The sequence below is a fragment of the Schistocerca cancellata genome, chromosome 2 (genome assembly GCF_023864275.1).
Source record: "Schistocerca cancellata isolate TAMUIC-IGC-003103 chromosome 2, iqSchCanc2.1, whole genome shotgun sequence".
Classification (NCBI taxonomy): Eukaryota; Metazoa; Arthropoda; class Insecta; order Orthoptera; family Acrididae; genus Schistocerca; species Schistocerca cancellata.
The window spans coordinates 99,308,540-99,335,129 of record NC_064627.1 but is presented as its reverse complement, the minus strand read 5'-3'; the positions used below and the strand labels follow the sequence as shown (position 1 = coordinate 99,335,129).

The 26,590-nt window shown below is 43.8% G+C and overlaps 1 protein-coding gene across 1 annotated transcript in view; it reads right to left on the bottom strand.

Annotated features, from left to right (window-relative positions):
- LOC126151188 (dehydrogenase/reductase SDR family member 11-like) overlaps positions 1-26,590 on the bottom strand; it is an 86,377-nt gene that overhangs the window by 11,679 nt on the left and 48,108 nt on the right. The window contains exon 5 of the mRNA XM_049915926.1: positions 12,794-12,937. Coding sequence (XP_049771883.1) covers positions 12,794-12,937 — 144 coding nt within the window. The remainder of the gene's footprint in view (positions 1-12,793; positions 12,938-26,590) is intronic.

Here is a 26,590-nt window from a genome sequence, read left to right as displayed (position 1 = left end):
GGAACTGTCTGATGACGTGATAGGAGAAGAAATGGGAGCCGATATGGAAGATATAGGGTATCCAGTATAAATGTCAGATTTTAACAGTGCTTTGGAAGACTTACGATCGAATGGGGCCGGGGGCATAGATGACACCCCATCGGAATTTCTAAGATCAGTGGCAACAAAACGATTATTCAAGTTGGTGTGAAGAAGCTATGAGCCTGGAAACATACCACCAGACTTGCAGAATAATATTGACCATCCAATCACGAAGATAGTAAAGGCATATAAGTGTCGGAACAATCACACACTCAGCTTAACAGCTAATGCATCCAAGTTGCTGACAACAGAAGAAGGGAAAAGGTTACTGATGATCTATTAGATGGCGATCAGTTTCACTATAGAGCAGGAAGGCTACAAAAGAGGGCCTTTTAACTCTGCACTTAATGTTAAAAAGTCTTAGGAAAAAAAGACAAGTTTATGGACTGTGTCGATACAGAGAAACGTTCGACAATATGAAGTGGTGCAAGATATTCGAAATTCTTTGGTAAATTGTTGTAAGCTTTTGAACAAGACAGGTGATCTATATACTACCACATAAAGACAAGTCGTTGTTTCTGGTTGTTCCCAAAAATTTCGAAATGTACTTGGCCGACTTACGTTAAATTTTTACACGATACTCCAAAAAATCTTCGAACGGTGGTGCGTACATATATATATATATATATATATATATATATATGGGAGGGAGGGAGGGAGGGAGGGAGGGAGGTAGAACAATATTGCTCCTATATATAACTTCTTGACCGATTCACTTCAAATTTTTCAACTAGACTTGGCCACTGTTTCTATGTTTCGATACAGTGTATCGATACGTGGAACTGTTTCAGTGTTTCGGAACGGCTGTGGTTCACTGTTTCGAAACAGTGGTGTTTCATTCCGCCCCTGTTTCGGATAACCGCACCAGATTCGATCTCGGGCCAGTCACAGAAACTGTATCGTTGTTTCAAAATAAGGCTGTTTCAGTCCACCTGCGCTTGGAACGGACTAATTGTATCGAAACAGTGATGTTTCATTCCGCTTTGTGTCGTACGAGATTCGGGCTCGGCACAGATACTGAAACACAACATAAGACTTCATGAAACACTTTCAAGAGTGTCGAATTCTTTTTGACAAGCAATAGAATGAAGCTTAAGATATCTGAAAATAAAGCTTCGTTTCTAGCTGACTGTCCTATTACGAAATGGCGTAACATCTGCTTTATAAACACTAACCAAACAATGAAACAACACATACTATTCCCATTCAAAATAATAAATATGTGAAAATCATTCTATTAAATTACACTTTTTTTATAACATATGCTTCTCTTTTCATGTACAGTAATCGTATTAAGAAACGCAAGTAAGCCTGCAACATTTTGAATAAAAAAGGGCTTAGAGTGACAGTTATTAGACGTATACATAAATTTGATCTAGGTATAGTTGCAAGCAATCTGTTTGACATATCACTGATAGTGTAATGGTGAACGGGAAGGGCTGGGAAGCGTGGTGACTTTATTGTAAAGGTTCGAAATCACCTTGAAAGACAAAATTTTTTTCTGTTATATTTTGTTATTTATTCGAATTATTTGGCGTTATTTGTGAGCCTATAGTCACTGTGCCTATTATCCACAATGATTCCCTTTGTGTGCATGGAAATTTGCAGGATGGGTATATTATCCATACTAACGGAATGTGGGAATCCCAGTAGCATATCCGTTGTTTCTGCAGTTTGCTCCTACCTCCAGTTCCGTTCGTGGTGGTTCTTCTGTCTTCAGCTATGGCTGTCCTCAGCCAATTGAAAAGTATGAAAGTCACACAACACGAAAGCAGCGCATTTGCTGCAGGAAATACGAAACTGCCAAGACACCCAGATGATAGTTTCATGTTGTTGTTGTGGTCTTCAGTCCTGAGACTGGTTTGATGCAGCTCTCCATGCTACTCTATCCTGTGCAAGCTTCTTCATCTCCCAGTACCTACTGCAACCTACATCCTTCTGAATCTGCTTAGTGTATTCATCTCTTGGTCTCCCCCTATGATTTTTACCCTCCACGCTGCCCACCAATACTAAATTTGTGATCCCTTGATGCCTCAGAACATGTCCTACCAACCGATCCCTTCTTCTGGTCAAGTTGTGCCACAAACTTCTCTTCTCCCCAATCCTATTCAATACTTCCTCATTAGTTATGTGATCTACCCATCTAATCTTCAGCATTTTTCTGTAGCACCACATTTCAAAAGCTTCTATTCTCTTCTTGTCCAAACTATTTACCGTCCATGTTTCACTTCCATACATGGCTACACTCCATACAAATACTTTCAGAAATGACTTCCTGACACTTAAATCTATACTCGATGTTAACAAATTTCTCTTCTTCAGAAACGCTTTCCTTGCCGTTGCCAGTCTACATTTTATATCCTCTCTACTTCGTCCATCATCAGTTATTTTGCTCCCCAAATAGCAAAACTCCTTTACTACTTTAAGTGTCTCATTTCCTAATCTAATACCCTCAGCATCACCCGACTTAATTCGACTACATTCCATTATGCTTGTTTTGCTTTTGTTGATGTTCATCTTATATCCTCCCTTCAAGACACCATCCATTCCGTTCAACTGCTCTTCCAAGTCCTTTGCTGTCTCTGACAGAATTACAATGTCATCGGCGAACCTCAAAGTTTTTATTTCTTCTCCATGGATTTTAATACCTACTCCAAATTTTTCTTTTGTTTCCTTTACTGCTTGCTCAATATAGAGATTGAATAACATCGGGGAGAGGCTACAACCCTGTCTTACTCCCTTACCAACCACTGCTTCCCTTTCATGTCCCTCAACTCTTATAACTGCCATCTGGTTTCTGTACAAGTTGTAAATAGCCTTTCGCTCCCTGTATTTTACCCCTGCCACCTTTAGAATTTGAAAGAGAGTATTCCAGTCAACATTATCAAAAGCTTTCTCTAAGTCTACAAATGCTAGACACGTAGGTTTGCCTTTCCTTAATCTTTCTTCTAAGATAAGTCGTAAGGTCAGTATTGCCTCACGTGTTCCAGTATTTCTACGGAATCCAAACTGATCTTCCCCGATGTCGGCTTCTACTAGTTTTTCCATTCGTCTGTAAAGAATTCGTGTTAGTATTTTGCAGCTGTGGCTTATTAAACTGATTGTTCGGTAATTTTCACATCTGTCAACACCTGCTTTCTTTGGAATTGGAATTATTATATTCTTCTTGAAGTCTGAGGGTATTTCGCCTGTTTCATACATCTTGCTCACCAGGTGGTAGAGTTTTTTGTCAGGACTGGCTCTCCCAAGGCCGTCAGTAGTTCCAATGGAATGTTGTCTACTCCGGGGGCCTTGTTTCGACTCAGGTCTTTCAGTGCTCTGTCAAACTCTTCACGCAGTATCGTATCTCCCATTTCATCTTCATCTACACCCTCTTCCATTTCCATAATATTGTCCTCAAGTGCATCGTTCTTGAATAGACCCTCTATATACTCTTTCCACCTTTCTGCTTTCCCTTCTTTGCTTAGAACTGGGTTTCCATCTGAGCTCTTGATGTTCATACATGTGGTTCTCTTATCTCCAAAGGTCTCTTTAATTTTCCTGTAGGCAGTATCTATCTTACCCCTAGTGAGATAAGCCTCTACATCCTTACATTTGTCCTCTAGCCATCCCTGCTTAGCCATTTTGCACTTCCTGTCGATCTCATTTTTTAGACGTTTGTATTCCTTTCTACCTGCTTCATTTACTGCATTTTTATATTTTCTCCTTTCATCAATTAAATTCAATATTTCTTCTGTTACCCAAGGATTTCTACTAACCCTCTTCTTTTTACCTACTTGATCCTCTGCTGCCTTTACTACTTCATCCCTCAGAGCTACCCATTCTTCTTCTACTGTACTTCTTTCCCCCATTCCTTTCAATTGTTCCCTTATGCTCTCCCTGAAACTCTGTACAACCTCTGGTTCTTTCAGTTTATCCAGGTCCCATCTCCTTAAATTCCCACCTTGTTGCAGTTTCTTCAGTTTTAATCTACAGGTCATAACCAATAGATTGTGGTCAGAGTCCACATCTGCCCCTGGAAATGTCTTACAATTTAAAACCTGGTTCCTAAATCTCTGTCTTACCATTATATAATCTATCTGATACCTTTTAGTATCTCCAGGGTTCTTCCATGTATACAACCTTCTATCATGATTCTTAAACCAAGTGTTAGCTATGATTAAGTTGTGCTCTGTGCAAAATTCTATCAGGCGGCTTCCTCTTTCATTTCTTAGGCCCAATCCATATTCACCTACTACGTTTCCTTCTCTCCCTTTTCCTACCCTCGAATTCCAGTCACCCATGACTATTAAATTTTCGTCTCCCTTCACTGTCTGAATAATTTCTTTTATTTCATCATACATTTCTTCAATCTCTTCGTCATCTGCAGAGCTAGTTGGCATATAAACTTTCTACTACTGTAGTAGGTGTGGGCTTCGTATCTACCTTGGCCACAATAATGCGTTCACTATGCTGTTTGTAGTAGCATACCCGCATTCCTATTTTCCTATTCATTATTAAACCTACTCCTGCATTCCCCCTATTTGACTTTGTGTTTATAACCCTGTAGTCACCTGACCAGAAGTCTTGTTCCTCCTGCCACCGAACTTCACTAATTCCCACTATATCTAACTTTAACCTATCCATTTCCCTTTTTAAATTTTCTAACCTACCTGCCCGATTAAGGGATCTGACATTCCACGCTCCGATCCGTAGAACGCCAGTTTTCTTTCTCCTGATAACGACATCCTCTTGAGTAGTCCCCGCCCGGAGATCCGAATGGGGGACTATTTTACCTCCGGAATATTTTACCCAAGAGGACGTCATCATCATTTAATCATACAGTGAAGCTGCATGCCCTCGGGAAAAATTACGGCCGTAGTTTCCCCTTGCTTTCAGCCGTTCGCAGTACCAGCACAGCAAGGCCGTTTTGGTTATTGTTACAAGGCCAGATCAGTCAATCATCCAGACTGTTGCCCTTGCAACTACTGAAAAGGCTGCTGCCCCTCTTCAGGAACCACACGTTTGTCTGGCCTCTCAACAGATACCCCTCCGTTGTGGTTGTACCCACGGTACGGCTATCTGTATCGCTGAGGCACGCAAGCCTCCCCACGAACGGCAAGGTCCATGGTTCATGGGGGGGGGGGGGGGGGGATAGTTTCATACTTTCTGCGAAATGATTAACGCTCTCGCACCTAATTTGTGTTTATATGGACATACTTATACAGTAGACATTCCAGATGATTAAATGTGTACAATTATTAGATTACAAAACACAAACTGTTTCACTATTTCGAAATAGCGTATCGAAACATTACATTGTACTATTTCATTTGTTTCGAAACAGTTAAGTGTTTCAGTTTGCCCAACTCTATTTTCAACAGAACCGTAATGAACATTTGGATGTATACGGAAAAGTTTCTAGAATTAATCTCGAAATGTTCTTGACCGACGTACTTTAAATTTTTGCACGATATTCGAATAAACATTCAAATAGTATATAAACTTTTTTCAAACAATAATATACAGGTTTTCTGACAAAACCGACCGCGAGAAAGGAAATGCTGCTCCGTAAAAGTGAGCGGTTTCGTTTTCTTTCTCATAGTTTTAACTACGCTAACAGGGCATTTAAACCATTAGACAAGTTGTCTTTCCAATGTGTGTGATTAGAAACAAAAGTTGTACATAGTTATGTGCTGTTTTGTTTTCTTCCTCGTCGTTGGTTTCAACAGAAATAAATAAAGTTATATTTATGGCTCATGGACTTATGATTACAGTACTAATAGGGAACACGAAGCGTCAGAGACTTTGTAATCCTTGCCGTTTTCAGATTAAAACTATGCGAAATCTGTCAATGAACCTTCTATCCTCCCAGATCCAGCAGTAGGACAGGTCTCTCGTACCCCATATACCAGTGCTCTCAACTGATTTACTCGTTCATTTTAAGCGACTTCAATTCCCAAAGAGGGTATCGTTGGCTTTAACAATAAACGACGCTGAAGAGGGTCAGCGAGAGGGGAGAAGTGGAAATGAAGAGAGCTGGGGGGAGGAGGGAATGGAGAAGATGAAGACAGAGGAGGGAGGAGGAGGTGCAGGCAGGTGGGAGGAGGAGGCGGTGGACAATGGAGGTGATGGGCCGGGCTAGGGGCAGGAAGAGATCGGGATGTATGTCCAATTTCAATACATATTTAGTAAATGGGAAGCATTGCAGGGTTTACTAGTATATGCTATGTACAATAACCAATTGGGAAAAATGAGTACGGAAGACCAAACATGAAGTGTTCGGATGAAGGGACGGGGATGTAGACTTTCGACCCTACTGCTTAGTCTACACATAGAAAAAGCAGTGATGGAAATAAAACATGAGTTCAAGAGTGGTAATAACATTCAGGATGAGCGGGGTGTGACTAATAAGATTCGCTGATTACATCACTTTTCTCAGTGGAGGTGAGAAAGTACTGCAGGAGTGGAATGAACAGTCTGATGAGCACACACACAGACCTTAATTTGAGGAAGAAATTTCTGACAATCTACCTTTGGAGCACAGTGTTGTATGAAAGACAGTCGTGGACCATGTTTTAAAACCCGATTACAAGAAACTCAAAGCGCTTGAATTTTGGTACTACAAAAGGATGTTGGAAATTAGGGGACTGATAGGATAAGTGTCAGCGAGGAGAGGAACTTGAGGAAAACATTGACAGGAGGGACAGGTTAGTAGGACACATGCTTAAACATTAAAGAACAATTATTGGTACCATAGGGAGCTGTAGAGGGTAAAAATTGTAAAGGAGGACAGGGACTGCAACAAATAGGTAAGGACGTCGAATAAAGTGGAAATAGAGGTTGGCACAGGAGATGAATTTTTGCAGACCGCATCAAACTGCTCAAAAGAATGATGACAAAAAAATTCTCTTTCGGCTAGTGTGATGCGTGCACGGTCTCTTGCAAACTGTTTTGCCGTTCTGGATACCGATTGCATGGCACATTCTTTGCACATGGAGATATGATACGTCTAGAAGCGTTTTGATCGGATTGGATTGTTTGGGGGAAGAGACCAAACTACGAGGCCATCGGCCACATCGGTTTAGGGAAGGACGGGCAACGAAGTCGATCGTGCCCCTTCAAAGGAACCATCCCGGAATTTGCCTGGAGTGATTTAGGGAAATCACGGAAAACCTAAATCAGGATGTCCGGACGCGGGATTTAACCGTCGTTCTCCAGAATGCGAGTCCAGTGTGCTAATCACTGCGCCACTTCGCTCGGTAAGCATTTAGACTTACGCAGGCTGCCCCAGGATGACTCTAAAGTGCATACCATAAAAGCTATGAGCACTTGTTCATCTTCGCTGCTGTGAAACACGTCTTCTACGGAACAGGCACTGATAGCTCGTGAGGTATGCATTTTAGAGCTCATGTTCGCTAGACAAGTTTGTCTCGTTTTGGTCCATACTACCTCTTCTGAAAACATGGGAAGCAAGGAGCTTGCAGTAGAAGACATTTCTCTCAAAGTATCGAAGATGAAGAAATACTCATAGCTCTTTAAGTATGCATTTTGGAGCCGATGTTTACTAGATTTTACTAGATTTTTTTTTCTTTAAATTATCGTTCCTGTCATGTTCGTGAATACTGTGCATTCCTCCTGGGATACCCTGTATTTGCCATTTCACTTAACGGTAATTAACGTCTACAAACACTGACGATAATGTACTCGTCGCAGACTTACAGCGTAGCAGTTTTTGTAAACTAAATTTTGACTGAAAATGGTTCACCGACTGCAACTGTATATCTTACGAAATTTTGAACGACAGTTTAGGGTAGCGTCAGGTTTCCACAGTTCGCTGAAAATGAAATGGAGATAGTGATAGCATATTCAGCAAATTAAAACGGAAACTGTGGATAAGAATAATCAACTCGGAGGGCAGAAATCGTAAAATCGCCTTGTAGATACCTACGAACAACTCCTGTCTGCACGAAGTAAATACACTAGGCGCCAAAACATTATGACCAACTGACCAACTGCTTAATGGCGTTATGCATATAGGCTGACGCGCTGAGCGAACATTTTTACAAAATCCGGGAATCGAACTGGGGTCTCCTGGTTACTAGGCAGGTGCTTTAGCCACTAAGCCACCTTGGTACAGCAGTTAACACCACTATACGGCTTACCCTGGCATGCCTCCCTCCTCGATCCAAATTCTCACTGCTGTCCCAGTATACATTAAATTACCCTTACACATGAATAGAATTGCCGAGGTTCTCCATTTATGAAATAGCACCTCAGCATCGAACTTAAATGGGGGATCCAACCTGAAACACAGGAGCAGCTGCTTATACAAATGAAATGACAGTTTCAGTGACTTTACTGGTCTCATACAGATACATCATTTCATCTGTATAAGTACCTGCTCCTGGGTTTCAGGGTACATCCCCAATTTACGTTCGCTGCTGAGGTGCTACTGTAGAACATGGAAATCCTCGATAATTCTGTCCGTGTGTAATGGGGGATTTTAACGTAGACTGGGGCTGCAGTGAGAATTTGGATCGAGTGGGGAGGCATGCCAGGGTAATCCGTGCAGTGGTGTGAAATTCTGTGCCAAAGTGGCTTAGTGGCTAATGCACCAGCCTAGTAAACAAGAGACTGGGGTTCGGTTCCCAGTCTTGGTACAAATTTCCACATAAAAATATATCTTTACAAGACCAGTAAATTCCTGAAACAGTGGTATTTCATTTGCTTAATGGTCGGTTAGTCCACTGCTGGAACACAATACAGCAGCGATTGGGCTTGGCATGGGCTCGACAAGTCCTCAGTAGGTTTCCGGAGGTGTATGGCACCAGATGCGTATGCACAAGTCACGATGTGCGGTAAATTATGGGCAGGTGGTGCACTGGCGTACGCTGGCGCCCGCACACCAACCGGCATAGAGATGTGGAAACACGCCGCCAGCGCCCTCTCAGCCGCCAGTATATAGGATCGCCGCCGCGAACCGGAGGGCCAGTTAGCTAGCCAGTTCGAGTTTAGCCACTTACTCAGAGCCTGGTACGTCAGTTGGTTCGCGTCTGTTCAAATGGTTCAAATGGCTCTGAGCACTATGGGACTTAACATTTGAGGTCATCAGTCCCCTAGAACTTAGAACTACTTAAACCTAACTAACCTAAGGACATCACACACATCCATGCCCGAGGCAGGATTCAAACATGCGACTGTAGCGTTCATGTGGTTCCAAACTGAAGCGCCTAGAGCTGCTCGGGTACCCCAGCTGGTGATCGCGTCTGTACGCCATGGAATTCCAGTGTTTCACCGTGACCGAGCTGCAGACTTAGCCTCTAGCACCGAAACAGACAGCACATAGCAATCTTATAGTGAATATAGAATTGAGGCTACATGAACTATGCAGAAGAGAGCTTATACCACAGCACATGGAAACTTGAGTAGCTCTTTGTTTATAAATAAAGCACCCAGTTATTTATTGCGTGCAGTTTGTGTTATAGAACGAGGATACCGGCCACTAACCAACATCCTCTCTTGCTTCTGATGGTACAGCTCTACAGAGACAATGAGACGGCATAAAAGCGGCTAAAGAAAATACAAGGTCCGGCAGAAAAACCTCCCCTTTAAGGAAAGCTAATAAAAACAAAACCAAATAATGTAGAACAATTTTATTTATACTAAATAAAAGTACATATTATGCCATTTTAGAAAATACTCTTATGGTCTTACTTTTTAAATAAAACATCCCTTAAATGGCTTCCTGCACTGTCGACACACTGATTGAGTCTTTCCCTGAAGTTATTCATTACTCTTTGAGTCATTTCAGGTGGAATAGCTTCAACCTCTTGTGTAATTGCTTCTTTCAGGGCTCGTAAAGATTGTGGACGTTGTTCATAAACTTTTGCTTTTAAATAGCCCCAAAGAAAGAAATCACAGGGCGTTAAGTCCGGCGATCGTGGGGGCCAGCCAATGTCTCCACGCAACGAGATCACATGTCCAGGAAACATTTCCTTCACCAATGCCAGTGACTGCCGCGCTGTGTGGGCTGTAACACCATCTTGCTGGAACCACACGTTCTCTATTTCACCAAAAAGCTCCCTTAGTTGCGGTTGGAGAAAGTCGCGGAGCATGGCACAATAGCGTTCACTGTTGACGGTTAAATTCCTGTCAGTTTCTTCGAAAAAGTAAGGACCGATCACTCCGGAATTGTAAACAGCACACCATACTGTTACTTTAGGGCTATGACGTGGTCGTTGATGAAGTTCTTGGGGATTGTGTTCACACCAGTACCTGCAATTTTGGCTGTTCACTGTTCCAGCAAGGTGAAAGTGTGCTTCATCAGAAAAAATCACAATATCGTTGGGACGAATGTTCCGAAGAAGGTCTTGGCACAAACTTACACGGACACCACAGTCTCGTTCACTCAGTTCCTGCGTAGTTACAAGTTTGTAAGGATGCATTTTAAGATCTCGATGCAAGATTCTTCTCACACTTCGATCAGATATCCGTAATGCTGCCGCATGCTTTTTAGCGGATCGTCGAGGAGATTGTTGAACTGAAGCTCTAACTGCATCAACATTTCCGGGGCCTGTTGCAGTCCGTGGTCGTCCAGGTGGTTTCCTTTTTAATGCGGAACCTGTCTCACGAAAGTTAGCAACCCAAGAATAAATTGTTTTCTTATCGGGAACAGGGTCCCGTCGTCCGAGCGCAAAGCGAACGCGAAAAGCACGTTGAGTATTAATAGGCGATTCGCCATTTTGAATAAAATCTTCCACCACGAAGGCACGATGTTCACCAGACCACGCCATGGCGTACACTGAAAACGGCACGTAGGCAGCTACGTAACGACGCGCCCCCCACCACTCTGCTCCTTCTACTGTCCGCTGCAAGTTACTTTGTAATCGGGGAGTTTTTTATGCCGGACCCTGTACAACAGGTGGTTTGTGAACGTGAAGCTGGCCCTCGAGAGCGTCTCTGCCTCTATTATATACACTCCTGGAAATGGAAAAAAGAACACATTGACACCGGTGTGTCAGACCCACCATACTTGCTCCGGACACTGCGAGAGGGCTGTATAAGCAATGATCACACGCACGGCACAGCGGACACACCAGGAACCGCGGTGTTGGCCGTCGAATGGCGCTAGCTGCGCAGCATTTGTGCACCGCCGCCGTCAGTGTCAGCCAGTTTGCCGTGGCATACGGAGCTCCATCGCAGTCTTTAACACTGGTAGCATGCCGCGACAGCGTGGACGTGAACCGTATGTGCAGTTGACGGACTTTGAGCGAGGGCGTATAGTGGGCATGCGGGAGGCCGGGTGGACGTACCGCCGAATTGCTCAACACGTGGGGCGTGAGGTCTCCACAGTACATCGATGTTGTCGCCAGTGGTCGGCGGAAGGTGCACGTGCCCGTCGACCTGGGACCGGACCGCAGCGACGCACGGATGCACGCCAAGACCGTAGGATCCTACGCAGTGCCGTAGGGGACCGCACCGCCACTTCCCAGCAAATTAGCGACACTGTTGCTCCTGGGGTATCGGCGAGGACCATTCGCAACCGTCTCCATGAAGCTGGGCTACGGTCCCGCACACCGTTAGGCCGTCTTCCGCTCACGCCCCAACATCGTGCAGCCCGCCTCCAGTGGTGTCGCGACAGGCGTGAATGGAGGGACGAATGGAGACGTGTCGTCTTCAGCGATGAGAGTCGCTTCTGCCTTGGTGCCAATGATGGTCGTGTGCGTGTTTGGCGCCGTGCAGGTGAGCGCCACAATCAGGACTGCATACGACCGAGGCACACAGGGCCAACACCCGGCATCATGGTGTGGGGAGCGATCTCCTACATTGGCCGTACACCACTGGTGATCGTCGAGGGGACACTGAATAGTGCACGGTACATCCAAACCGTCATCGAACCCATCGTTCTACTATTCCTAGACCGGCAAGGGAACTTGCTGTTCCAACAGGACAATGCACGTCCGCATGTATCCCGTGCCACCCAACGTGCTCTAGAAGGTGTAAGTCAACTACCCTGGCCAGCAAGATCTCCGGATATGTCCCCCATTGAGCATGTTTGGGACTGGATGAAGCGTAGTCTCACGCGGTCTGCACGTCCAGCACGAACGCTGGTCCAACTGAGGCGCCAGGTGGAAATCGCATGGCAAGCCGTTCCACAGGACTACATCCAGCATCTCTACGATCGTCTCCATCGGAGAATAGCAGCCTGCATTGCTGCGAAAGGTGGATATACACTGTACTAGTGCCGACATTGTGCATGCTCTGTTGCCTGTGTCTATGTGCCTGTGGTTCTGTCAGTGTGATCATGTGATGTATCTGACCCCAGGAATGTGTCAATAAAGTTTCCCCTTCCTGGGACAATGAATTCTTGGTGTTCTTATTTCAATTTCCAGGAGTGTATTTTTACCGCATCATGTGTCCGCTTAGCCACAGGCTGTCGACGGGCTGCAGTCACACTGTTTCGGCTCACAAGTAAATATATACCAAGAAAAACAACTGGGGCAGACCAGATCCCTGTGGCACGCTAACTGTGTGGATCACAGCGCACCGATCAGCTATTTAGCCGATTTAGAGCTTATTTTTGGCGTACACCTTGATTTCAGGGTGATGTTGTAAGCATTCAAAATCAGCGCAGTTCCAGTCTGATTTCATTTGATTCGCTGTTAACTTCATGTTAGAGACTATGTCAAGTTTCTATCTTTCAAACTGATTGTACAGGACAGGGACTCACCTGCACGCGAGGGTGCTGTGACAGCATGAAGACGACTGCCTCTGCAATGTCTTCAGGCTCCAGGAAAAGACCCTCCCAAAAATCGTCCGGCAGGCCGGTCAGCTGGTTAAAGAGCTCCGTCCTCACCGTTCCCGGACAGATCTGCTGTTGGATAAATACAGCAGCGTGAATAATTACAACTAAAGTGAGCAATACATGGAAAACAAGTGGCATAAGCCACGTTTTGGATGACAGATAACGTTAAGTAACGTGCTTCTGTGCTTCGTTTTGTTAAATTTACGACGATTTTGAAGACAGAAATTTTATTTTCAAACTACAGTCTTGCTATAGCGTAATATTTTTACGAAACTGCAACGCAAAGTAGTCGTTGAGTAACTTAAGAAAGTACTACTTACCAGTTTACACCAAGAAGGCCTTTTTGCTAACTTTTATCTTATCGTACTACGGTGGTTTCAAGGTGAGGACTTCTCCTGAGTTAGTGTTCAGTTATCTTTCAAAATGATCTGTGGAACATCGAATTGCAAGGTGCCCAGAAAGAACCTTTAGGTGTGAAACTATTTCATTGTAAGTTTAATAGCATTTATTTCTCCAAAATGTCAGTATGTGCACCACCATTATTCCTGTTCTACGCCATCCTACTCTTTCACGTTAGCAGCTGCTGTCTCTTTGAACACACTTGCCCGCAACGCATAAATATTCCTGTTCCACTTTTTACTGATAAAATGATTTGATGATCCCCTACAGAACGTTTGGTTTAGTCTTGAGGTCCAGCTTTCGAGGCGCCTAACGTAAGGGCTTCGTAGGTCAGACTCGTGTCCTGGCCAGAAAACAGAGCAGCGAGCCGTTCACGAACAGCAATTGCAACGTTGCGGAGTCCCCTGGTGTCGGTGAATAACCTTGCTGTTGATGCCCAAATTCTATAGCCTTGAAGAAAGCCAGTCATGGAACATCTTCAAGTAAGTATCATAGATCACGGTATCGTCAAACAAGTACGGATCAAAGATATGCTCTTCAGTCCTCTCTGCCCAAAGTAAGACATGCGCTCCGCATGTCTTACTTTGGGCGGGGTGGGTTTTTCTTTGAAGATGTATCTATCCCGCGTACTCCAGTAAATAAAACGTTCATCAGAGAAAAGACTACACGTCCGAGCGGGAATGTTCGGGACAGCCTCCAACCAGATCCTGTACGACAAGTTCCGACATAGTTGTGAATCGAACAGTGATCCAAAAAGTGTAGAATAAATCTTTACTTCCAACTATGATAACAACATGTTAGGTCCTAAGACTACGGATTTCGATCGGTAATGACCATCTTCAGATGTGCAGCCACTGGTCGCCAAGAATATACAGCGTCTCCATTAACTCTGGAACCTTATTAACGCCGCCACCGACGTTTACAAGCCATTTCTTATCGCGCTATGTTCTACTCCACAGCTCGGAAATGCTACGCTGCGGTTCGTCTCTTGGACTGGTGTACCTGCTGCTGGATGTCGACTTGGCCACGCACTGGAGTTAGAATCTTGCTGCCACACTGGAACTTGGACTTCTTCACTAGGTTTATTAGTCAACGGACTTGTGATTTCCGCCGGAATTGCACATTCCACTTGAACCTCCTGGACATTGGCATAACCACCATCGACTTGTACTATTTTCATAAAGTGTTCGCCTGCCACTTGGTGCTGCTTGGTGACAGAATTATTTGTATCAGTTTTGTGTTAATAAACTGTAGAACATTTGTTGTTTTATTCCTGGTTATAACACAATAAAAATGGCGACGAGCCAGCAACCATCTATACTGGAAGCTCTTCTCGCGCAACTTATTCAGCAGCTGGTCGAGAACCAGAAGCAGAAGCCTCCAATCACTTCCTAAAGGTTTCCTGCAGACGCAAGTAACACAGCAGGTGCCAGCTTTTCCTTCGGTTGATGAGGCATTGGAGGTTTGGGAAGCCTATGAATCACGATTACTGGAGCACTTCCACACATGCTAGATAACTGATACCAGCCTCATGAAATCTTTGTTTTTTGTCTTCGTCAAAACCTGAGATTTATGGGCTACGTATCTAAGCCTTCGGAGTTCACTTTTCAAATAATCGCTCGTTGCTCACTAAGTCTTACCAGCGGCATATCCTTGTTATTTCATCCCGTGTAGTCTTTTACCAATGCAAGAAACCGCCAAACCAGACTCATGGAGAATGAGTAGCGGAGTTGCAAGACTTAGGGCGAAAATGTCCTCTTGTTACGCCTAAAAATAAGGAGCCCTGTGGAGAAGAAATGATCAGGGACATGATGATGCGGATACTCCAGACAGGGATTTTCAGGATGAGGCAGTCCAACCCAAGACTCATCATTAGACAAATATTCGTAGATAGCACAAAGCTTCGAAGTGACGTGAGCAGCAGGCAAGAAACTTAAGTCGTTTATCGACGCAGCAGCCGTTAATGTAAATACATCGGAGCCGGCAGCCAGTAGCAATTTGGACGCAGCAACAGTACAGGCGGGGCGCTGTACCATTAACCAATAACGTCCCGCTCGAGCCCATCCAAACCGATCTTGGGTACCGAAAAGTTCGCCTTCATGCCCGGATTGTTTTCAAAAACATAAAAGCGAGGACTTCCGACGGTCAAATAGCTTCTGTGTGTCACAAGTCCCGTCAGCCAAGACAACCTCCTGCAAACAGAAGGATGTTAATCTGGTAGCCACTATAGACCATCAACTGACCTCCTGTAAGCTTTTCACAGAAATACAAATTGCAGAGAAACCCTGGGCATCTTGAATTACGCTACCTGTTTGATACTTGGAGCTACTTCGTTGCAAGAAACAAAAAGACGTCTAATGACGTACGATAGTCATACCATTCCAGTACGTAGTCGCACTGCCAAAAACATATTGTAATTTCACTCGCATTCTTAGTAGTTAACAGTGACTCCATTCCGATTACCTTTTCAGAAATTTTGATTTTCGATAGACGATTCTGTGAATTCAGTTTCCGATGGCGTTCCGTACTCGGACCTAGAGGCATTTTGCCTGTATTATGAGGACCTGTTCACCCCGGAACACGGCATCGCAAAGGATTTTGAGGCACATATCGCAGTGAGACGCAATGCATGGCCTCGGTACTTCCGAGCCCGCCCCGTTCCAAAACAAATGTGTGTGAAAACTTATGGGACTTAACTGCCAAGGTCATCAGTCCCTAAGCTTACACACTACTTAACCCAAATTACCCTAAGAACAAACATACACACACATGCGTGAGGGAGGACTCCGACCTCCGCCGGGACCAGCCGCACACTCCATGACTGCAGCGCCCCAGACCGCTCGGCTAATCCCGCGCGGCCCCGTTCCATTATCTCTCAGGTACCAAGTACGAGTTGGATCGCCTAACTGCAGTTGAAGTTGTAGAACCTTTTACTTCTAGTCAATTGACAACACCATTAGTCATAGTGCGAAAGCCACCAGAGAAGGTCCACCTGTGCGGCGGTTTTAAAGTAGCCGTCAACGCCCAGAAATTGAGACATGCCCTATTCCGAAGCAGGAAAAACCACTGTCCAGATTAAAAGGTGGAAACTTCTTCTCTAAAACAGACCTAGCGGATGCATACTACCAACTTCCCTTTGATGCAACAGTTTCTTACATTTAACACGCCGCACGGGTTACATCGTTTGAAACGCTTACTGTTTGGTATTGCAAGTGCTACCGCCATTTTGCAACGGTGTTTGGAACGATTAGTACTCAAAGTCGATGGTCGCATTAACTATTTAGACGACATCATTGTAATGGAGAACCGCAGAGGAACGCCTTCTCAATCCGAGATCTTTATTCAGCGTCTAAAGGGAGGTTGTCCTAAAATGCAGGAAAGACAAATGTTGTTTCTTCCAAACTGGGACTGGGTACCTCGGCCACATCATTTCCAGCTTCTGGCATCCGTCCACTGAATAAACATGTCGAAGTCCTAACCAAATTCCCCATATCAACAACGCTTAAGTAACTCCGGTGCTTCTGGGAAGATGTCGAAAGTACTTACTCGCAGCAGCAACATAATCCGCCTCCATGTCTCCGTTATGCAAAAGAGTGGTGCCTTTCCAGTGTACACCAACTTGAGAGCGCGCCTTCCACTGATTTAAATCCTTATATGGGTACGGTGTCTGTTCTTTCGGACATGTCCGAAAGAACAGACACCATATCCATATAAGTATATACTTCTGGCAACACCGGCCATGACCTTGTTCTTCTGTGCGGATGCTCACATATTCCCCAAACTCTTACGGGACTCGGTAAGAATGTCTTCCACGAGTAATGAGTGTGTTGGGGTGGGACACTACGAATGTAGTGTGTGGACACACAAGGTGAGAATGTGGGTTTCACGGGAGGCGTGCGCGAGATAGTCCCTGCAATCGCGCCATCCTCTGTGCCCTCGGCGGCTCAGGTGGATAGAGCGTCTGACATGTAAGCAGGAGATCCCGGGTTCGAGTCCTGGTAGGGGCCTGCATTTTCACCTGTTCTCGTTGCTATATAACAACGCCAGTTAGCAGCTGAAGGTATTAATATAATTCTAATTTCGATTAAAATTCTAGTTGTCGACGGTCCTGTGACTCGCACGTTTTGATCCAACAAAGCAGATAGTTATTGTAACAGACGCGTCTGGTTCACGCTTTGGACAGGTCCTGGCACACAACGAGGGGCATGGCTCTGAGCGTCCTATGCATCGAAAACATTGACTGACACACAACGCAGGGGCTCCCAAACAGAACAAGAAGCGCTCGACACCGTCTTCACGTTATAGAAATTCCTTGTTTTTGTGTACGGCGCAAAGTTTCACCTCGTCTCGGATCGTAAACCTCTCACGTCGTTACTCAATGCAGCACCAGACAGGACTGCTCACCACCTCCAGCGCTGCGCTTTACTTTTGGCGTGCGACCAGTACGAGTTTCACCTCCGCGACACGACTGAGCATGCCAACGCTGATGCCCTCTCGCGCTTTCCATGGGAACCCGATCTGGAGTTCGATAAAGAAGAAATTCTGTTCGTGGAGATATGTTACCTCTGTGTAAATAATTGGAGGCAATTTGGCCGATTTCTGGCGTTCTTTCACTCATAAATGTGAGTGCCTTCGATTACTTGCAAACACGGAACATACCTCCACGAATTTAAACCAACTAAGGAAAGACGGAAAACAGAAAAAATGACGAAGAAATTCTGTGTTTTCACATCAACAAAGAAACGTAAGCACTCATAGATTTATTTCCCATTACCAGCTCCCTGTAGCAGACGCAACCGGCAACGACGAGGTACACCAAAAACTGTGGTATCGATAGCTACGATGCCACAACGTAGGTCCGCTCTGCTAAGTTGGCTCTACAAGAGACACTGATGACAGCAGCCTCTAGCCGGTGCTGTCGAGGTCTACGAGCTCCGCGACTGCTTCAGCCCATTTCATCAGGTGCAGACAGTAAGGACACTTCGGTTCAACTTCGCACCACCTTGCAAGTTATGTAATATGTTTGCATATTTTTATCCACTAGTAAAGGTGCTTTAACTGTATTGGCAGTACCGACGTAATTTCCCTTTTCCCGTTCCTACCCACGCGCCGCCTCCCAGGCGGGATACAAAAGAAACTACGCATACTTCATGGATGTCACGAAGGACAACCTCCCAGGACGTCCGTGGCACTCCGTCAGTTCTTTAATGCCTGCCATCAGCTGATGTTGATCGACAAATTCAACTCGTTTCCGACAAGGGACACCCACGGGTAGTCACTCTCATTCTCTTCGTCAGAACATCCTGCAACTACTGGACCAAGTTCACTGGGGGATATCCTGAACTAAACTTCTGGCTAGCAGGTTCACTTACTGCCCCGACTTGAACCAGGAGATTCAATGACTCACACGAATATGTCCGTCCTACCAAAGCCAGTAGGCATCTCCACGACATTCATGTTCTTCTTGGCCACCACGTGCTCGCCCTTGGGAATGGGTACACATTAATGTTGCTGTTCCAGTGTTTGACGCCATGTTGTTCATAGTGGTTGACGTTTACTTCAAATTTCTGTACATGGTCCGATGTAATGCCACGTCAACCACCAACACTCATCGCAGCTTTAGAAAAGAAATTTGCGATTGAAGGTCTGCAGGAAGTGCTCGTATCTGACAATTCCTTAGCGAGGAGTTACGTGTTTCCTGTTGTAACAACAACGACTCTGTAATACTGTACATATAAGTAATTCTTCCCATCTGATTCTGTTCTGATTTCAATTTTTTTTGTTTCATGCCATTGTGTTAAGCAAACTGTAAACAAGTTTCAATGTGAATATTAATGTTTATGTCAAATGCCAAGTAATATTGTAATATAATTGAAATGTAACAAATGTTGAGACTGTTGTAAGATGTTTAAAATTGTAACTGTGCGTCTGGTCCATACGTAGGCAATGTGTTAGGATATCTCGAATGCAAAACCTCGGGTGAATACCCTATCTGTAAAGGAGCGGTAAAAGGTGGATGGCAGGCGAGCGCGGGAAAATGCGCACGGGCACTGCACGGCACAGCGGGCTCAGTAGTTGTTGGAGTTTGGCACTGGTTTGAGCAACACCTTCTGGAGCGAGGAGGCTCTCCTGGAAGACATAGCTTCACTGAGCCTCGGGTATGCCGTTCCAACGCCCACACAGCATGGCAAAATTCCATAGGCACTAAATGGAAAAGTATTGCGACGCTAAGAAGAATTAAAGTGCTGATACATCAAGAGCCATAGCTGTGGTTGTATGTGTGCTCTGTGCCTCGCCATCTCGCCGTCCGCCAACCGCCGCATCGATACTAGCAGGTTGAAACTTTTAGTACTGTATTCGTGTGGATCAGAGAGTGAACTGTGTTTGTTTGGTGCAATAGTAACCTAAATTTTACCAGAACTTTCCTATCATTTAATTATCCTCACAACTAACCTAGGGTCCTTTCCAAATGTTGTGCAATCCGAGTGTCCCGAAATGAAAATTAAAATTTGTGTTAATAATAATTATTTGCAGAACAAGCTATGTTAGACTGGTGTTTAAAGAAATGTTTTGTTAATGAACCAGTAAATGAATAACGAAGGTCTAACGAGTTTAAAGATAACTTTAGTATTGATATAGTAATGAAGTTTATTATTTCGAGACAGATTTAAAGGCATTTAGATGAGCAGTAAGTAAGATGAAAAGAGTAGTAAATTATATAGTGGAATTCTTGAATGCATAATAAAGTCAGTAATCAATTTTTTAAATACAGCGATCATAACTCTTTCAGGGTCCCCCCTCATTCATTTGAATTCTGAAGTGTTCTAAATTGCTTTGACCAGCAAAAGTGAAAATATAAAAGTCAAAATTTGTCAATGTTTTATCTTTATCAAAATTGACATTTTGTGTGTGACACGAAAGTGCAATTTCTAGGGTAACCTATGCCCGATTTTAATCAGATTAATAGACAGTATAAAGTTTTGTAGTACACATTAGAGGTAGTGTTATGTGTTCATCCATATCAATACAGAACGTGAAACTATCAGTTCAATAGATTTTCTGGTTCTAAAATTCGACTATATTATGCAGTGTTACAACTTGTTGTTTTGCTTGAATATATACCAACTTGTATAGGGAAGAAACTCAGTTAATGCCTAATTAGGCTGGCGACCGTATTATTATCTAATTGGTAACATCTTCTGGGTTGCTTTTGATCCATCCTGACGAATAATTGCATTTCGAACTTACTTGACGGATCATTATATTACAGAGTGGATGTAAGTCTGATTTGCCACCATTCAGGTACACGCGGTCGATAACTATACGAAAATCCTTTCTCATAAGGTGAATCCCGCTCACTTACCATAGCACAGGCTTTAACGAGTACTGTGTCAGGGATTACACTGTGCCCAGCATGGCTTTCAGCACGTCAGAACGTCACCCTTCCATCTGCAGGTTAAATGGAGAAACCGAGAGGATTGTCCGCACTTTCAAAACACAGACGCAGAAGTACCTGCAGGATCACTCCACTGATGCCTCACTAACTTTTTTTATCAGCTGTTACAGATCCACACCTATCGGAGACGAAAGTCCAGCGGAACTTCTGTACGGACGGCAGCCCCTGGTCCTCCTTGAGCTCAACCGCTGCCCACTTCCAAGTTCCACTCCGGGGCTATGGTGTGGCCGAAAGGATATGGCCGGCAAGCAGCATGGATTCCAGGAACCATCGTCCAGCCGTGGGGCCGGAAAGTCTTCGGGGTGCAGCTTCCGGATTGGGAAGTTTTCCGACAAGCCAGTTGCTCCTCACCGGGCAAAGGGGCAAAGGGGCGCTCCATTACGTGCGGCCGAGAAACCCATCGTTGGCCGCATTTCTCCACGCGCGGCCACCTGTTAGCATCACAGGCCGCGTTCGCGCGCGCGCGCTCCAATCCACAGCTATTCGCCACCCAGACCATACAGCGATTGGCCTCCCATAATATACAGCGACCCCAGCCGCCGGTTTCATTAACTATGGAGCCTTATTTAACGCTGCCACCGAGTCTACAAGCCACTTCTCATCGTGCTATGTTCCACTGCATAACTCGGAAGTGCTACTCTTGCAGTGGACTGCTTCGTCTCGTGGACTGTTTACCTATTGCTCATTGTAGACTTGGCTGTGCTCTGGACTTAGAATCTGGGTGCCATGCTGCACGCTGGACTTCACCGATCACTGCCTTGGTATGTCAACGGACTTGTGGTTTCCAGCGGAATTCCACATTCCGCTTGCAGTTCCCGGAAATTTGTATAACGCCATCCATTTATATCATTTTAGTAAAGTGTTCACCTACCACTGGACGCTTGGTGACAGAATTATTTGTATCAGGGTAGTGTTAATAAACTGTAGAACGATGATACATTTGTGGAGTATTCCTGGATATAATAATACTGTGTGAATGAACAACATCGTCGGAAAGACGCAAGCTGGTCCTCCACAATTACATTTGTGCCAAGATTATACAGTTTCGAGTGTACTTCCACCCACGTACCCCAAAGACCTCTTATACGTGCCAGTTTGTCATTTACTTTTCGTGCTCTTCGACCAGATTTGTCATCGAAACGTAACACACGTCAGTGGTAACGGAACCGTTTCAGCGGCAGTACGACAGGGAAGGTGGCTCTTTCTGTTTCTGGACCCCACAGCCTCTTTGTTGCTTTACCATATGATTTATACACACCAGGCAGTAATAACAGGACAGTATAGGCTTCAAGTGTAATTTTGTCTAATGCTTGCCGGCTATACCCATAAACTCTTCGACCATCAATGTTAGGCGTTTCCATCACAATACTTATATTATCGTGCATCATAGATTGAAGAGATGACTTTATATCACTTACTTTGACGATAGAGTAACTTATTGGACAAAGAGTCCGTTTTATAATGTTTGCACTACATGTTGCTCCAGTCTGCGGAAAGGATTGTAAGTTCGACGTGATTTTATATTTTTCTTTAGACTGAATCAGTTGAACAGCTTGCACATTGTTATTTGAGGTATTACTTTCTTGAAATGTCTTCTGAATCAGGTGAAGGATGAATGTTGTTATCACTGTTGTGATTTTCTGCTTCAGAAATAGTATCCTCACCTGTCAGAAACATCTACTAATGCTTCCATCGGAAAGAATCGTTTTAAGGGGGGTGGGACGTCAAACGGGCCGACTTGGAGCAGGAGAGTCACCACAGGACATTTTAATTTCCACTGTCTATACTTTTACAAATAAATTCACGAAACTTTAACAGCATGACCAGAAAGGATTCATACTCATAGCAGTGGAAGCTCAAAAACGTAACAAAACACATTTTTTTACATTTGAAATTTCATCATTTTTCACTTACTACTGGCTGCATTTGTTGCTATAGGTACACTTTTCTTCCTAAGTAAGAGAGATTCTTCGCTGACTTTTGCACAGCATACAAACCTTAGTTACAGGTGTATGAAACTCTAGAAGGTATTTAATTTATGAAAAAATGAATGAATTGTTACATTTTAAACTTCATGTTTAGAAAAAATTCAAGTTTTATAGTTAATTATCTCATTTTTTCCACAGTTTTTTAATAGATTTGGAAAATTCTAGAGTTTCATACACCTGTAACTACTGTTTGTATGCAATGAAAAATTCATCGAAGAATCTCTCTTACTTAGGAATAAAAGTGTACCTATAGCAACAAATGCAGCCAGTAATAAGTGAAAAATGATGAAATTTCACATGTAAAAAAAAAAGGTATTTTGCTACGTTTTTGAACTTCCATTGCGATGAGTGTGAGTCCTCAATCTTTCCTGGTCATGGTGATAAAGTTTTATGAATTTATTTGTAAAAGTATAGACAGTAGAAATTAAAATGTCCTGTGGTGACTCTCCTGCTCCGTCAGCCCGTTTGACGTCCTACCCCCCTTAACATGATAAGCATACAGAAATTGCTACGATAAATACATGAACTGCGTCTTCACACAACGGTTGATAAAATATAACTGTTAGGAGAGTGTGCTATAATAATTTGAAGTCAATCAGGGACTTGCATTGTTAAGTAATTTTCCACATTTCAACAGCAGGGAAGAAGATATTTTCTTGTCATGAAAACCTCTTATACATATACCTCAGGCATGTAGAAACAAAACTTGACTATGATACTTGTATATTCTGTGAATGTTTAAGCCACGCGAACCATACTGACGCAAAGAACACAAATGTAACAAGCAAGGGAGAGAAAAGTAATTTTTTAATTAAGGTATTTAGAATGTTTAGAAAACAAAGTCATCGAGTCTGGAATGGTACGATTCAACTATTAAAAAGCTATGGAAGAACAAATTCCTTTTCATATCATATTCACCCGAAGATAACATCAGGCTTATCGACCTGGAGGGGATTCCATACACTCGGAACAGTAGTCAAGAACGGATCTCCTTATACAGACGAACCACGGTTTTCTAAACCTCTCCCAGTAAATCGAAGTCGATCATTCGCCTTCCTTACTACAGTCCTTAACGTGCTCATTATGTTACATATCGCTCTGCAACGCTATTCCTAGATATTTAATGGCCAGGACTGCGACAAGCGTCACTCTACTAGCGCTGCATTCGAACATTACAGGACTGCTTTGCCGTCATCTGCATTAACTTCCATTTCGCTACGTTTAGAGCAAGCTGCCATTCATCACACCAACTGTAAATGTTGTCTAAGTCATCTTGTATCCTCCAACAGTCACCCAAATTCCACACCTTACCGTACACCATGGTCCTATCATACTTCCCTGTGTTACTCTCTGACGAACACTCTCCGACGAGACGACGTATGACAACGATCTTTATCACATTTTATCGTAGAAAATTCTTCGCAACCTGTCACGTCCTCCCCTATGAATGCACGAAAACTTTAACAAGGAAGTCAAACATTACTCCCTTCTGTTCTAATTCAAACTTGCTGTGAGGATGGAGTAAAGGCTTATTCCAAAAGAGAATTGCTGCGTTTTATTGTTCTGGTCTGCCACGCATATGAAGTGAGCGATATTCGCTTGAATGACAAGCACAGTCCTTTGTACATAGGTACGCTCGTTGTCTTGTTTGCAGAGTGCCAACGTCGGAAGCTTATTTTTATCTTGCTGCAGCGTAGCTTTTAGAGTGCAATTCATCTGCGTCAAGGAGATGAATTATCGTTTTACAGCTGCTCGCTAGCCCGATATATACGACGACTTGTCCTCAGCAGCATTTCCTCATAAACAGTAGAAGTCTCAGTTTAGACAACGCTAATGCCACAGAAAAATTACGTCTTTTATGTTCAAAAGGAAATCTTCTTTCGTGAATAAATCCCTTAAATTCGGATATATCACCTCAAATCAATCCAGCATCTCAAAAACATAGTAGTACCGCACAAATTATTCGTGTTTCAGTTGTGTTATAACACTATGACTTCGCTAACTTTTACCAGAAACATTTATATTATTGCTAATTATATATTGCTGTGGCCAATGTGTTTAAAATGTTATGGAACCAACAAAATTTAAATGACACGAATGGGTACAAATTTGTAGTAAAACACCTGAAAATAAAATCTCAAGTTGAAGTGAATCATGCAAAAATGGCTTGGCTCCGAGCACTATGGGACTTAACATCTGAGGTCATCCGTCCCCTAGAACTTAGAACTACTTAAACCTAACTAATCTAAGGACTCACACACATCCATGCCCGCGGCAGGATTCGAACCTGCGACGTAGCGGTCGCGCGGTTCCAGACTGAAACGCCTAGAACCGCTCGGTCACTCCGGCCGGCATGAATCATGCAGATACATTAAATTTGCTACATGACATTCTTCAATCGTTCAATCGTTCGCGCGAATATCTGGTGGGCTATGGGTAGTGTATTTAATTAGTAATCATAATGACTTCGGTTCTCTGTTCGAAACCCACAATCTCTTAAATTTTGAATAATTATTAACATTGGTGGCCGAAGACTTCCTGCATAAGAAGTCAACCTCTTTCATCCAACGGCCTTGTCAAAGAGGGCAGAGGAGCGGATACACGTTCAAAGTACTCTATTGCCTTTAGGGAGGGAAAACTGCCTCTAAAGGCGAAAGAATCAGCAATGATCTGCGGCGTGAGGATGCAGAAGGCGTATAATGCGTTTCCACAAGATATGTGACTGTTGTGTACATATTTCCGCGTAGTCAGAGCGTACACAACTTTCCCACTAGAGCGCGCCCCGCTAAGCACAACAGCGCAGGCGCAGCGCTCGTCCGTCTCCGCACTACAAGATGGCGCTGCCTTAGAGATGGACCAAATTCTGCTTCCGCCAATCCGCGTATTAATATGTAACGCAGCCAATGAGATTGCTGCTAACGTAGAACCTTTTCTCCTCGCGGATCACACTCGCGCAGTGATACCTGAACGCTCGAGGTATTATAATGAGTGTACAGACCTCCGATTAGTCAGTCTGCATTAGTCTATAGTCAAGTTTCAGTCTGCGCCTAATAAGATTATCATATTCCTGTACATAGCCATGAAGAGAAATGTATAGACACTTTGTCAAGTATCAGAGATATGTGAGAATAAGATTAACATACCAAGACCAAACGAACTTCAGATTGTCAATTGTGAATAGCATCCAGAATCAAGTTAAGTAAGGTTTATGATTTGTATTATTTTAATAAATGTGTGTGAAAATTAATCAAGTTCTGTTTAAAGTTGGTCACCGTCAATCTGCTACTCTAAGCGTGCAAGTGGCATTTCTATCGTCTGACCTAACGGCAGAAGATAAACATGCCACGATAAGGCCACGAGACATATTGCTGACACTTGCTTACTTCGCTAGAGCGACAAGTCAAATAATCTGATGGTGAGTGTACCGAAGGTCTTACAGTACGCACACCACAGTGACCTGTAACTGAAAAAGTGTCATGATGATCTCTACACTGGCTAAATATTCCGGACTAGCTCCCTTTCGGATCTCCGGGAGGGGACTGCCAAGGGTGAGGTGACCACGAGAAAAATATTGAATAGCAAAAGAAAGGATATAACGTTCTACGAGTTGGGGCGTGGAATGTCAGAGGTTTGAACGTGATAAGGAAGCTAGAAAATCTGAAAAGGGAAATGCAAAGGCTCAGTTCAGATATAGTGGAGCTCAGTGAAGTGAAGTGGAAAGAAGACAAGGATTCTGGTCAGATGAGCATAGATTAGTATCAACAGCAGCAGAGAATGTTATAATGGGAGTAGGGTTCATTATGAATACGTATGTGGACACAGAGAGTGCTACTGTGAACAGTTCAGTGATAGGATTATTCTAATCAGAATCGACAGCAA